We start from the raw sequence: 14,558 nt of genomic DNA, 5'->3' as shown, positions 1-14,558 counted from the left end.
TACTAATCAACAAATTAGTGGCAGCCGGCTTAATTATCGCGCTCTGAAATTGATTAACCGACAGGTTAAAACCAGGCTTTAGCAACGAGCCCTGCTGGCTATTAACCGACAGGTTATAGGCAGCTGGTTTACACAGGGCGTGAGGCAACCCCAGGTGGGCTTGGACCAAACGTGCTGCGTGGGGGCCTCCACACGCTGCGTCTCACTCCGACTCTCATCATGAGGCGTGTACACGCTCAGGGGATGAATGGAGGTGTGTGCAGTGCTGCCCACATGAGGCTTTATAACGGCGCTCATGGGTTTATTATGACCGTGTGTAGGAGGCGTATCTCGGACAGAGGAATGCCGCGAGCTCTGCCGGTTCTTAACCGAGGTTAAAACGGGCAGGCTTCTGCAGCGAGCCCTGCTGGTAATCAACAGATTAGTGGCAGCCGGCTTAATTAGCGAGCTCTGCAGTTAATTAACCGATAGGTTAAAACCAGCAGGCTTCTGCAGAGAGCCCTGGCGCCGTGGCGCTGCGGGCGCTTCCGCTGGGGGCACTCAGCCTGGAATACTGCTCATTCCCCCGTTCTGGCTTCTCTGTGATGTGCTGTAATGGTCGTCATGGTGACGAGCCACGCCATTGCCCTCGCCGCCGCTGCCCGTGAGGCGAAAGGGCTGCGAGGAAACCTCCACACGCTGCGTTTCACTCCGGCTGTCATCATGAGGCGTGTACACGCTCAGGGGATGAGTGGAGGTGTGTGCAGTGCTGTCCACATGAGGCGTTATACCGGCGCTCATGGGTTATTATGACCGTGTGTAGGAGGCGTATCTCTGACAGAGGAATACTGCGATCTCTGCAGGTTTATTAACCGATAGGTTAAAACCAGCAGGCTTCTGCAGGGAGCCCTGCTGTCTACTTAATCAACAGATTGGTGGCAGCCGGCTTAATTACCGGCTCCGCTTCCTCGGAGGCTCTCGCGGAGCCGACCAGGAGCGGGGGAGCCTCACTCGCCGCCGGGAGACCCTGTCTCTGGGGTGGCGGGGGAGCGGAGACGTGGGACGGAACCCCTGCAGCCGCCGAGGCGATTGCTGTGGGCGTCTCTCCGCTTGCGGCCTCCTGTGGCCGGCGTGGACGCCGCGGCTGCTGCGGGCGTTGGTGCCGCTGTGGCAGCTCAGCCGACTGGAGCCAGCTGTACATGCTGGCGAATGCCGTCCACCTGTTCCGCGGCCGTCTTAATGGACTCCACCATGGCGTGGAACTGGGGTCCGAACAGCCCGTCCGGGCTGATTGGAGCGTCCAGTAGCACTTTTCTGGCCGTCTCCGTAACTGACGCCGCCGCGCTGTGGTGACGGAAAGGGGGAAAGCATGTTCCAGCATGCCGCCAAGCTGGCACCCTGCTCCGACTCTGTCTGCCCCGTCCGGGGGAGAGGAGGGAGGGGAGAACCGAACGGTGAACCGTGGAGGGAGGCGGGGCAGGAGTTGCTTCGGACTCCTGCCCGGCACTCTGCCCCAGGGACACGAGGCCCCGTCCGCGGGCTCGTAAGCCTGGACGGGCCAATCGTCCTCCTCGGCCACAGCAGCAAGATTGTCCGCTCTCCGCTTCCTGTCGCCCGAGGGGAGACGAGCGCAGTGCATGCTACCTGCTGGTTTAGAGCCGCGTACGCGTGCTCTGACCCCCAGCAGGATTCGCATACTGCTTTTATCTCTGCAGGTCATAACTCATTATGAACTCAGAGCCACATGAGGGACAATCACGGACGCAGTTGTTGCTCATGATGATTCTCAATTGCTGTGCTTCAGTAACTGTGCCGGTTTGCTGAAAAAAAGAGGGAGCAGATTGCCGGGCCTCCTTCCTATTTATACCGGAAGGAGGCCCGAGGGTGGGGCCCACCTTGCGGGTGGGCGTGGACTACAAGTGTTTCAGTGCTGCGCGGGGGCGCAGGGGGATTGCCCAATAGCGATAGCCTTAGAGGGCGAAGCCATATACGAAATAGAACTAAATAACACACAACCGGAAAGGGAAAAACCACTAAAAAGCATAATAGGGCCCCTTAAAGGCTGGGATGATAAACTTACAAGATACAGTGGTAATGAAATATCCCAAGTCTTACTATTCTTTTCTTTGTTTGAATGCCTCCTGAATTTGATGGAAATGGTTTATTGCGTTTAGATGTTTGAGGGCCCTGGATGGGAGCCATTCCCTTTGTATAGAACGTGTTAAGCTGTCTCACAGAACATGTATTTTACCCTGCAATGAAGACAAATATCTGCTGCTTGTCAGGAAGTAATACATGAGAATGCATGGTTTGAATAGTTTGATGCTCAGCAGGGTGTTTCTGGGATGACGACTTTGGCCGAAGGCCTGCTGTGTCAAATCTGTCTCACAGCACGTTTCTACTGAGCTGTTAATGGATTGTTTCCCAGACGTGGACCCAGACCGATGTGACAAAATACATTTTAAAGGAAATGTTGGTTAGAAAAAGTGCTAAATTATGTCTTTTTATGTTTCTCCCATAGGGAGTATCTTTTGAAGAAAGGCTCAGGTGGAAAATGTGCGAGCTGAGTAGGTTTCATGCAGGGAGGAAAGTTAGGGGCAGCAGAGTTACAGAAGAAACATAAGGCTATTAGAAGCACTGACCGTAAATGTCAATGGGCGCAGTGACCCAACCTCCTTTTGTTTAGCTTTTTATGGATTGTGCTCAGTGATGCATTATATCAAAATAACACGACCATTTCTACACACACTCTTTTTCTCCTTCTCTCCACACTGAGCACTTGAACTCAACAGCTTGACAACAGCCCACACTTAAGAAGGACTCTCTCAATCCCTCGCCCCGCCTGCCGCTCCGAGTCATTTCATGTAATATCTGCTGATAACAAGTCCAGTTCCTAGATTATACAGTTGCACAGTGCACTCTTTAGTATATTAAAGGTATTCAAATTGACCCAATATATATTCTAGACAATGGAATGGCTCTGCAAACGACTTCACATAAATGAGGTAACATAAATAAACAGTCTTATACTGGGTAATGCTGTCGTTTATGTTTGGTCGTGTTTCTCCGGGCGCAGAGTGCAGCACCTGCTCTTACACACACAGGAGCTCAGTGTAGTAGAGGAGAGACAAATCTTAAACCCTCCCGTTGGGGATTCATGCTGCACTCGTTGCAATGCTGGGCATGAATGCTGCTCGACTGAAAACAGCTGTGTGACAGCTGACGTTAAGCCAAGGATCGGATCAGGCTGATGCAGATCATTTAAAAAATCACCTTGATTAGCCTTGATTAATTTTGACACCTGGAGGCAGGCAGCAGGGTTTCTGCATTCACATGTCATATTAAAAAATCCCTCCGTCCCCGATGGGAGCTGACGCACAAAGCCTTATGCAAATGGGACCTGTTGAAACCAATTTACTCAATGTGTCTTTGGCCCATATTCTGCTGCGCTTAAATGTAAAAAAAGGACGATTTTTACTTCTGTCAGCACGATGTCTTTATGAATAATGACATGAAAGTTGGAATAAGCACTCTAAGTATGAATGCACTTGTTTGTGTTGTATAAGTGTAGTTGGCACTGAAATCCCAAATAAAGTTTTCATGCACTTAAGAGCTGGGTAGAAGAAAATGTACCATGCGTATAGCAAAAGGGCTTAACATTAAAATTGCACTGGAGTTGCTGGATAAATGCAAAAGTAGAAATAGAATGAAAATGAGAGGTGATGGATTCAGTGATGACATGAAAATGTAACCACCTGTCACCGTCTTTTCTTTGTTTGTACAACTGCCATCATTAATGTGACTATTAACAATAGTTTAAATTCAATTAAGACTTACCTTGCCTTTTATCTTATTTTTAAGGGGCCCTATTATGCTCACCTTAAGTTTGTAATTTGTTCCTCTACTGTGACATGTCTCCATGCTTTAATGTTCAAAAAGCTCTTTATTTTCCTCATACTGCCTGTGCTGCAGCACCTCCTTTCACCCTCTGTCTGAAACCAGAGCTCAGTCTGCTCTGATTGGTTAGCTAGCCGGCTCTGTTGTGATTGGTCGACCGCTTAGAGGTGTCCCGCCTATTACGTACAATGTGTTTGAGCGCTAGCCAATAGAAGCGCGATTGTTACGTAGTGATGTCACTGTCATGGCAGTAAACAAAGAACTACAATCAAGGCGTTGCAGGCAGGGAGGGGAGTGAGTGGGAGAGAAACTTCAATCTATAACAAACTACAGGAAAGGGGAAACCCCAAAGAGCAGTATAGGGCCTGTTTAAGAATTCCAATTATTGTGACCTTTTTGCCCTCTGTTTTATCCATTGAAGTCCAACATTTATTTGCTAAAGAGGTCAATCAAAGCTAAATCCAAACTCAGCTGTGGTCAGAGAGCAGAGAAACTGGGAGAAGGCTCATTACTCTCAATCTAAAGCCAGCAGGGGTCGGCCATACTGTAGTATGTAGTGCTGAGAGTTCCCTAGGAGCATACTAAGTGTGTAGTTGTTACTTTAGCTGCCTGTAATTAGGGTTCAGTAAACTAGTTTGATAATTACGTGCTTTACATTTCCCCCTTTTCCTATCTGCTATGTGCAGGAAAGGAGACTTGTTTATTTATTAGCAGCAGTGGTGACTCTTAATGTGTTGATTTCCTAATGTGAGCATTTCCCTACTCACTGATTCCCCACTCTGCAGGGAAATACAAGCTTGTGTAATTTCCTTTTAATTTCTAATAGCTGTAATTATCTCTATCATTACTGTGTCGGTAATGTTCCCTAATGAACCATAATCATATGTGATTTCTTGTGGTCAGTGTTTTGGCTTTTTGTGCTTAAGGATCTTTTTTCCCTCTATTCCACATGGCAGGGTTATTTTCTTCTTATTCTGTAGCCGGCAGTGTGGCAGACGGCTGTGTAAAAGGGCCATTAAGCTTTTATTCTTCCTTGTTGTTGGCATGTTGAAAAGGGGCTAATTCAAAATCAACAGCCTCCAAGTCGGCTCTTCTAAGACCATATTTAGAAAAATACACAATAAAATCTTCAAAATATGTTCGGTCAATCTGACTTAAATTGTAAATATTTTTAAATGTTCTAATTTTAAAAAAGTGTTACCGTCACTAGAGTTCAAAGGTTGACTGCTATTTTACTCCATGCTTCAAAGCTACAGTCTTTTATATGCTGTGTGTTTTCAAATATGGCAAGATAGATTTACATTACAAGGCATACTCCTCATTATTAAAAGCAACCATTAACAATATTAGTGACAACAACTTAATATGTCCTCTCTTAATTTTTGGGGTTTAGGGAATCGGTGAAACAGGAGCCACAGGATGATGACTTTGCTGCAAAGAAGAAAGGCATGAAAAGAAAGAGGATTAAGGATGAGCCCATAGAAGGCGCTTCACACTCCACTGCTACACCCAAGTAAGTGTGATCAGCTCTTTAAGCCGTGGATTGGCCCGGAAGGAAAGCACTTTTTACTTGTAGAAAGTTGTTTTGCTATCTAAAACACATGTTGATGTTTGATAGTTTATCAGCTTCCCATCTTCCTTTCTTCTCCATACTGTGTTAGCTATAGGGTTGCTCAATTCATATCATTGTTTATCAAAATATCAATGCAACCTAGGGCAAGATTCAAATAGCAGGAAGCACACACTTTGTTAAAGGCTAAATAAGAATAAAGTATTGACGTGCTTTAGAGAAATGGTACTCTACAGTCTTAGGAAAACCTCTTTGTTTCGTATAAATCCTCTTTAAAGGGGAATTATTCTGCTCATTTTCAGTTTCATATCTGTATGTAGTGTCTACTGAAACATGTCTCCATGCTTTAATGTTCAAAAAGTTCTTTATTTTTCTCATACTGCCTGCCTCTTTTCACCCTCTGTCTGAAACCAGAGCCCAGTCTGCTCTGATTGGTTATCTGGCCAGGTCTGTTCAGTTGTGATCGGTCAACTGCCTAGAGATTTCCTGACCCATAGCCTATCACTTACAATGTGTAGCAGAGGATTTTAGCCTTAGCAGACCCTTTACAGGCACACAAAGAATATATAACACACTGCAGGAAGAAGTGTCATTCTACACTAAATTGCGAGTCAGTCAACATGTTCGCAATTTGTCATTGTTTCCAAATGATGCACCTCCAGTAAGAATTATAACTAACTACTAGTATTCTGTCTGTCTTCTGGGTGCCTGCAGATCAAAGAAGAGAGATAAGAGAAATGGGCAGGAAGAAGAAAGTGCTGGAGAAGATCAGAGAAAGAAGTCAAAGAAGAGAAGAGAAAAGGTAAAGCACTCTGTCTTCATCAGTAATACCCCCCTCTGCTTTATGAAGTTTTGACGGAGTTTGAGTTCTTTGAATTCACATGTCGAGTTGTTCTCGAAACAGGCGGTAAAGAAAGATGATGGAGAGCACCCGGTGTCCCAAAAACCTAAGAAGACAAAAAAAGAAATCACGGAGGCGAGGGTCAAAAAGAAGGACGAGGAGGAGAAGAGTCGCTGGAGATGGTGGGGGAAAGACACACACATTCAAACACAAGCTACCCGGGGGGGCAACCGGAGAGCTTTCACTCACTTTTTTCCCATCATCTTGCTTTCTGTCAGGTGGGAGGAGGAGAAGTATGAAGATGGCGTGAAATGGAAGTTCCTGGAGCACAATGGACCCTTCTTCCCCCCCGAGTACCAGCCTCTGCCAAACAACGTTCACTTCTACTACGCTGGTCAGTGGAGCACGGAAGTTAAATGTGTCAGAAAGGGTTATTGAAATGTGGTTGAAAGGCTTTATCCACTCTCTACATATCTTCACTCATGACTGCAATTTTGAAATATCTTGGTACCTCTCCGCTGCTGTAGAGTCTATTCAAATCAAATCGCTCCACTTCAAGCACTATACAGTAATATCACTTCTGGACGGTTTTTGTGGGTTCTTTCCCTTACCTTTTGTACCGGCTAAAATAACTGGATGGCCTACCTGCCTGTCAGCCTTCCATCTGAGCACAAACTTATCTCGTGCCCTCATTGGTCATGGGCGCATTCGTGTGTGTTGGAGGAGGGGCTCTGTAAGGAAGTGGCAGATTTTTTCCGGTTGTGTATTTTCAAATTCTAGTGCCCTCAAGCTGGTTTCTCAAACTTACCTGCCCCACCTTTAAGGGGAGGCAGATAAAACCAAAAGTAAAAATGTGATGACAACAGATCATCAAAATATACCTTGACAAATATAAGAAAAAAGAACAATACACAAAAAATACACATAACTTTATATTTGTAAAACAAAAAGCAAAATCTTGCACATACCTGCAGTGCTTTGTGGATGTGTATGTTGATTTGTGCATAACAGCTGTAAAACAATCCAATAATAACTTGTATTCCTCCGATTCAAAGCTTTATGCTCGTTAACACAGCTTTATGCTGATTCGCTCGCCTCCTTTCAGTGCTTACAAAACACAACCGACTTTAAAATGCTATGGCAACATCCAGCCTGTTGGACGTTCAAGAAAAAGTGAAATTGCATAGCCTTCCCTCCACATTCTTTGGCCTCTTTTGTATCATTTGGATCAAATGGGACAGGCAAATGATACTGTTGTTTTGCTGGAAATATGTACCGTAATTTTCGGACTATAAGCCGCGCCTTTTTTCCCATTTTTCGACCCTGCGGCTTATATAACGGTGCGGCTAATCTATGGATTTTTACAGCTAACGGCCACTAGGGGACCTCCTAAATCTATGGATTTTACAGGTTACAGTCCAACACCTTTAACTCTATGGGCTCTATGGCCGGTCCGCGCCCCCCACCTTTAAGCGGCGGACTCCAGCAGGAAAAGCTGGAGACAGGAAAAGAGTGAGACAGGTAGCGCGCAAACGTTACGTTAGGGTAGAAAGGCCAACTTGGTGGTTAAATAAAATAAAACATGTGTTTTCTGTGTGCAGGAAAGAAGGTGAAGCTGAGCTTGGCAGCCGAGGAGGTGGGCTTGTTCTTCGCCCAGATGTTGGACCATGAATACACCACCAAGAAGGTGTTCCGGGAGAACTTCTTTACAGATTGGAGGAAGGTAAGGCGAGAAAGAAAGTCATAGATCTTCTAAATTCGTGGGGGTAAAGAAGCCTCACCTCACTGACCTTCTGAACTGACACCTTCAGCTCAGAGCTTTATCCCTAGCAGTACAAAATAAATAAAGTGAATTTGACATCTAAATGAAAACAAGCCCTTTTACAATTTCAAATAAAACAACATTAATTTTCAAAGTGACATTTGGTAATGTGAACCATTGTTTTTCTGTCCGGCAACATTTCCCTTGATGCTGCTACAATCATGACTGGGAGCTTTGACACCTGTAATGTTCCATGTAGATGAGTGCTTTTAATGGAGTTACTCTAACTGTTAATACAGAGGAATAAAACCGAGAAATCAGAAACAGTATCTAGATGACATCAAAGTACAGTATCAGTGGTCTTTAGCTCTGTGTTGTGTATTGTAGAATATCTGTGTGTGTGTGTGTGTGACTGGTGCTGGTACCTGCGCTGTCGTCTGTCAGGATGTCCTCTGTGCGCAGAATGCACCGTGCCAAGCCCCGAGGTATATCATGCAGAATTAATTTTGCGCTGCTTAGTGCTCAATGCACTTGAAAATATGATTTGTGTGAAGGCATTGATATGCTAATCCTTACAAGTAGCTGCCCTGCATATGAACAAATCCAATTAAACTGTTTTATTATAGCTGGAAAAAAACTTGTCGCGCTCCACTGCCCTCAGTGCCCGCCCACCATCGGGTGTCAGTCATGCTTAGATACGCACACTGACTGAGGGTCCACACTGTCGGAGTGTTTGTGGAGAGGTGTGTGTGTGTGCTTTTGATTCTCATATGAACCTAGGCGACAGTGGACTGGATCAGTGCTGCTCTGAGAAGCTTCCTCCATGACTCCTTTTATTATCTTTAATGGATTTCTTCAGGTTAGACGCCCTTTTGTTTGTCTATGGTTAGACCATATAAGTCTTTCTTCTATTGTGATTTCTATTTGAATTGAGAACGATAAGGCTCACCAGTTTTACTGATTAGCGATGTGTGAACACAACATCAAGATGTCCTTCAATAAGCCCGGTTCATTGTTTATCAGAATTAGTATTCTTTATTTATACTTTGGGAAATTGGGTTCTATGAAAGTTGCTTTATTTTTTAATTAAAATGATAAAATAATTACGTATTAATATTTCTATATACACAAGAAGTAAGAACAGACAATAAAAAGATAATATAAAATAGAGTAAAGGTTTTAATATGAACAAAAAAAAAATGTTTTCCAATGAAAGACTAATTAAATGAAAAGTTAATAATGTGAGAAAAAAAAGATAGACAAAAAATATATAGTTAGAATATGTAATGAAAATAAAATGAAATAGAAAGCATATATTAATAGTAACAATAATTAAAAATAAAAATGTTGAATAAAAGATCAAATAAAATAGAATTAAATATTAATATAAACATAAATTAAAATGTGCTATGAAAGATGAAATGTAATGGAATAGAATACAAATATTTATATAAACAGTTGCACAATCAAAGCTACGTACAATATTTAACATGTATCGCTGTTAGAACCTGGCGCTGGAGAACAACATGCCCGCACGAATCGTCACCTGAAACACAGTTGTTGCTCTACACAGTAATTGTTGTTCTCCAGTTCCTGTTTCAATAGCTTTCCTCCCCATCAATTCAATTCAAAATCCATTTGTGTTGACCTGACATTTTAGCACCAGAAACTTCCGTGATGAAGCACAAAGCCCCCGCTGACTCGCTCTGTTTTTGACCTCTTTGATGGGGTGACCCCTTGTTCAATAACAGTAGAAAGTTGACAATTATAGTTGAAACTCAGCTGCTCCGCTCTGCTGTGTCAAGCCTGTTTGTTTAGCTCGCTTGGCACTGCAGTTCTTCGGGGGAATTTGCTTCACTCTGGCCTTTCATAACGATTCAGCTTTTTTACCCTTTTCTGCCGCTCAGCCTCCATAAGGATGAACAATTAGACAGAAGGTCACGGATGTGCTTTGATCATGCTTGTCTTATTTGGTTTTATGATTTATTATTGTATTATGCTCTATTGGAGGCACAAAGGTTGCGTATAAATAGCTCCTAGTAAATTGTATGAAGCAGCAGAATTGTCTCTTTCTTCCCTGAGCTCAGGATTCTGACTCGGCACAGAGGAAGTGTTAGAATGTGCATTCTTTATGTGGTCAATATGGTGGACACTTAATTTGTTTTATCAGTATTTCTCAGCTCTAATACTAAATAACAATTGGACTGTGGATAAGAATATGCAAAATGTGGCCATTATTCAAGCAATTAATTCTTTTATTTGTTTACTTTTATTGGTTTCTTTATAGGCTACTGCTACAGACAGTGAAACGTGAGGAAAGTGTGAGGAAAGGGGAGAGTCTACTTTACAATCAAACCGTACTGTTTATGCCTCCTTTTTGTTATGTATCCCAACCATTTCCCTCTGCCTTTTAGAAGTGTATCTTCCATAACTTAAGTGAGTTTCTGTATTATTAGAATATCACTAATGTTCAGCATTGTCCGGTGCATCAATCCTAAGCCAGTTCTGAGTGATAGCCTTCTTTCCAGCAGCATGGAGAATATTTATCTTCTTCATGTACAGTATAGTTCCATCCATATTTCCCAAATATAGTTCAATACAAGTTTGAGGTATTCCGTACCCAAGTACCTCGCACAAAACGAGTTTCACACAATTATTTCTAAGTGACACAGTAAACTTGGGTTGCTACTTCAAATTATTTTCATTAGATTCATCTGAGAAGTCAAGCAGCAGACACTTAGATGTATAAATTGAAATAGCACACAAAAGAAGGAAAGATTAATTGAGGATACATTTTTTTTTTTGCTGATTACATTAATTTTTTTATCACTAAAAGATGTCCCTGTTTTTATACATATATCACTCAAGAAGACTCCTGAAGCGCTGCCATACTCGGTGTTGAATCTGTGTGCTTGTGTCTCTTTAGGAAATGACCCATGAGGAGAGGACACTGATCAAAGATCTGGACAAATGTAACTTTACAGAGCTCTTCGCCATGCATAAAGCCAGGGTGGAGGCCAGGAAGCTCATGACCAAAGAGGAGAAACTGGTAACATGCTGGCCTTTTAATCTGTACTGTGCATTTGAATGCTGTTGTCTCCATAACTCACAGTACTGTCCTTCCTGGTGTCTAAAGAAGGTCAGCATGGATCATTTAGGTTCTGGATAACTCATATCTTTTTGGTTTTAGGCTGTGAAAGAGGCCAACCAGAAGATTGTTGATGAGTACGGCTACTGTCTGCTGGACCACCACAAAGAGCGCATCGGTAACTTTAAGATTGAACCTCCAGGGCTGTTCCGGGGCAGAGGAGAGCACCCCAAACAGGGCATGCTGAAGACAAGGATCCTACCAAAGCAAGTCATCATCAACTGCATGAAGTGAGAGCAGTGCACAATTAACATAATTTCTTTAAGGGAAATCCAAAATATGGTTTATTAAAGCAGTAAATCACTTAAGAGATTTAATTATGCATCACTTATTCACTCACAGTAGCAAGGATCTCAAGGGCTAAACGTTGATTGGCTGACCACAGAGGACATACAAATGCCGGCCTATAGGTTGATATAAAGTCTATAGGTTCATTTAATGTGGAAAACTCTGCGGTGCTTGGTAAGGTGTGTGTGTGCGTCTGTGTGTGTATCAGCTGTGTCGCATAAATAGCAGGCAGAATAGCAAGCAGATGAGTATTGGAAACATTTTAATTCAGAATCAATGCGTCATCTGATCAGCTCTTCTCAAAGACCTTTTTAGAGACTATCAAACTTTTTAAAGAGGCCCTATTACGCTTTTGGGGTTATCGCTTTCCTGTAGTATTATATACGTCGGTGCATGTAAATGGTCTGCAAGTGCTCAAATACCTGTGTTTCCCAACCCTAACCCCCCGAAACTCCTCTTTTGGACTCCTTTGTTTACTTCCGTAACATAATGACATCACTATGTAACACTCACACTTCTATTGGCTAGCTCTCCAACACATTTTACGTGATAGGCTAAGGGGTGGGACATATTTAAGTGGTTGACCAATCACAACAGAGCCAGCCAGCTAACCAATCAGAGCAGACTGGGCTCTGGTTTCAGACAGAGGGTGAAAAGAGGTGCTGCAGCACAGGCAGTATGAGAAAAATAAAGAGCTTTTTGAACATTAAAGCATGGAGACATGTTTCAGTAGAGGCAAAAAATACAAATATGAAACCTTAAAATGAGCAAAATAGGGCCCCTTTATTACTGATAACCAGTTATAAAGATAAGAGCACACACAAACGGGGCAATACAATATGACAAAGTCAACAGTAAATACAATTAAAGCCAATTTCAGCACCTCTAAATGGATAGCGCTTTGAAATGCTGTGTCTAGCACATTGTAGCAACAGATTGCCAGACTTAAAGGAAAGTGGCTCTTTATTTTCCCATCATTCTGGGTTTAGTTTGTAGTTCTGACTTCAGTCTCTTTTTAGTATGCTCTAGCTTGTACTTCAACGCTCACACACACCCTCTTTCCTGCTCTGTCTCTTTCTCTGACAGAGGATCCCGTGTCCCTGTGGCGCCTGCTGGTCACAAATGGAAGGAGGTTCGTCATGACAACACTGTGACATGGCTGGCCAGCTGGACCGAGAACATTCAGGGATCTATTAAATACATCATGCTCAATGCCAACTCTAAACTCAAGGTAGCCTGTCCTCCTACATACGGGCAACAGGCAGATGCCACATTACCATTCCAGTAAATGAACACATATTAATTAGCAGTTGGATTGTTATAGTGCAGAGACTGGCAACATTTGTGTATTATGGTGTGGATTTGATATCTCTAATTATAATCAAGATTTAATAAATGTTTAGATGGTCTTCTCAGTTAATGGACACATATGGTCCTGAAGCACCTGAATGCATCAGCAGTCAATCATTGGCATAGTAGTCTCTTTACTCAACTGCTGGCCACCTAACAATACTGTCATTTTGACAGAAATGACAGTTACTCACTAAATTCAATTAGGTATCGCAGGCAAGTAACATTAGTTTTCTCCATGACTAGCTGACATGAACAGTTGAAAAACAACCATTCATTAAACAAAAACTACTAATATACTTATGGTATGTCATCTGACATTTATGGTGTTTTTAAAACAAACTACTTGCCCTTATTTTTGGCTTTTGCCTTTTCTTGTCTTATTTAATTAACCAAACAACATTGTCTGACAACACTGATGAAATATAAAACATATGGGTAGTCAAGGCACCAGCATTTTTTAATGAAAAATTAATTATGGAATAAAAAAAGGTATATTTGAGCATGCAGAATCAGTTTTCATCAGTTTTTTTATTTTAAACGAATTAATTCACAGCATTTGAAAAGCATGCCGTTGTTAGTAGCTACTCTGTTTTCAGGAGGACAGCTCGGTGTCTGCCAATTGGCAAATCCTATTGGCAGCCAGCATCTTGCTGAGCACTCACAAACTGAGCACGCGGTAATGATTGGTGCTAAAACACCCTGCATTCCAACTGAGATAAATTAACAAGTTGCACTAAAATGTATTAAGCTAAACTGGCAATCAAGTCATTAGAAAATACGGCCAATGCAATCATGACACAAAATAAGTGAAGAAATGTAAAGTGTAAATCTTTGCACAGCAATTAATGCTCATTCTGTAATAAAGGTATAGATTTATTTAATTGTTAAGCAACGGTTTGCCATTTACTTTGCAAATAAATTAACGGAATCGGGAAGGCCAATTGAACCCTTTTAACCCAAGTCTAACATGTGCTTCTGTTTGAAGCTGAGGGCCTGTGTCCACATAGCGTCTTTTTAATTGTTTTTATGACCACAATATGTCTACAACGTATCCCCACCATTGTACGACAGCCTAGCATGGATCTTTTTTTACTAAACATTTTTGACACAGTTTTTTCACGATAAGCAACAACTTCATGCTCTCACAGTTTGTTTGAATGAGGTAGGCACCGCTCGGTCTGACAGCCATATAGCGAGGGAGGAGGACGATATAAGTCACACACGCACAGGCAGCAACATCCGCTCTCCATTCGACCAATCTGCTCCAAAACAAAATGCCTTTTCAGTCTTTGTTATAATATTGTTCTTTGGACCAGCACAGCCAAAAACAAGCTTTTTATTCAATTTTCTTAAAAGTTGTAGTATTTTCAACTTTGAGCGGCCTCACAAAAAAGGCAGAGGCCTCAGGAAAAAGACGCTTGGCACATAGTTTCCGATGGCATGAGCTCTGTTTTCATTGGAATCAATTTTAAAAAGAAAAAGGCTTTGTGAACCTGGCTCTTATTGGGGGTTTTTTCTTAGAAATTCACGGTTAAATAAGCCAGAACTGTTTGTGTAGGAAATGTGCATTTACATTCTTTTATTTATTGGTTGTACATTATTAAAATGCCATTATGGTTTTGTTTGGAGAGTAAATGGCAATCCCTATGTGTGTTAAATAAGACATGTGCGACATCTTTGTTTTTTTCCCCACTTCCCTCATATCTCTTTTTCGCTCTCC

At 42.5% G+C, this 14,558-nt stretch overlaps 1 protein-coding gene across 1 annotated transcript in view; it reads left to right on the top strand.

Moving 5' to 3' along the window:
• Positions 1–14,558, top strand: part of LOC307039933 (DNA topoisomerase I, mitochondrial) — a 51,276-nt gene that overhangs the window by 17,592 nt on the left and 19,126 nt on the right. The window contains exons 2-9 of the mRNA XM_079682387.1: positions 5,270–5,389; positions 6,161–6,248; positions 6,351–6,469; positions 6,566–6,681; positions 7,889–8,010; positions 10,976–11,098; positions 11,240–11,427; positions 12,572–12,716. Of these exons, the coding sequence (XP_079538513.1) occupies positions 5,325–5,389; positions 6,161–6,248; positions 6,351–6,469; positions 6,566–6,681; positions 7,889–8,010; positions 10,976–11,098; positions 11,240–11,427; positions 12,572–12,716 (966 nt within the window). The 5' untranslated portion in view covers positions 5,270–5,324. The remainder of the gene's footprint in view (positions 1–5,269; positions 5,390–6,160; positions 6,249–6,350; positions 6,470–6,565; positions 6,682–7,888; positions 8,011–10,975; positions 11,099–11,239; positions 11,428–12,571; positions 12,717–14,558) is intronic.

This window comes from Notothenia rossii, assembly GCF_949606895.1.
Source record: "Notothenia rossii genome assembly, chromosome: 5".
Taxonomy (NCBI): Eukaryota; Metazoa; Chordata; class Actinopteri; order Perciformes; family Nototheniidae; genus Notothenia; species Notothenia rossii.
Note: the sequence above shows the minus strand (reverse complement) of the source record. Positions and strands in the feature narration are given on the sequence as shown.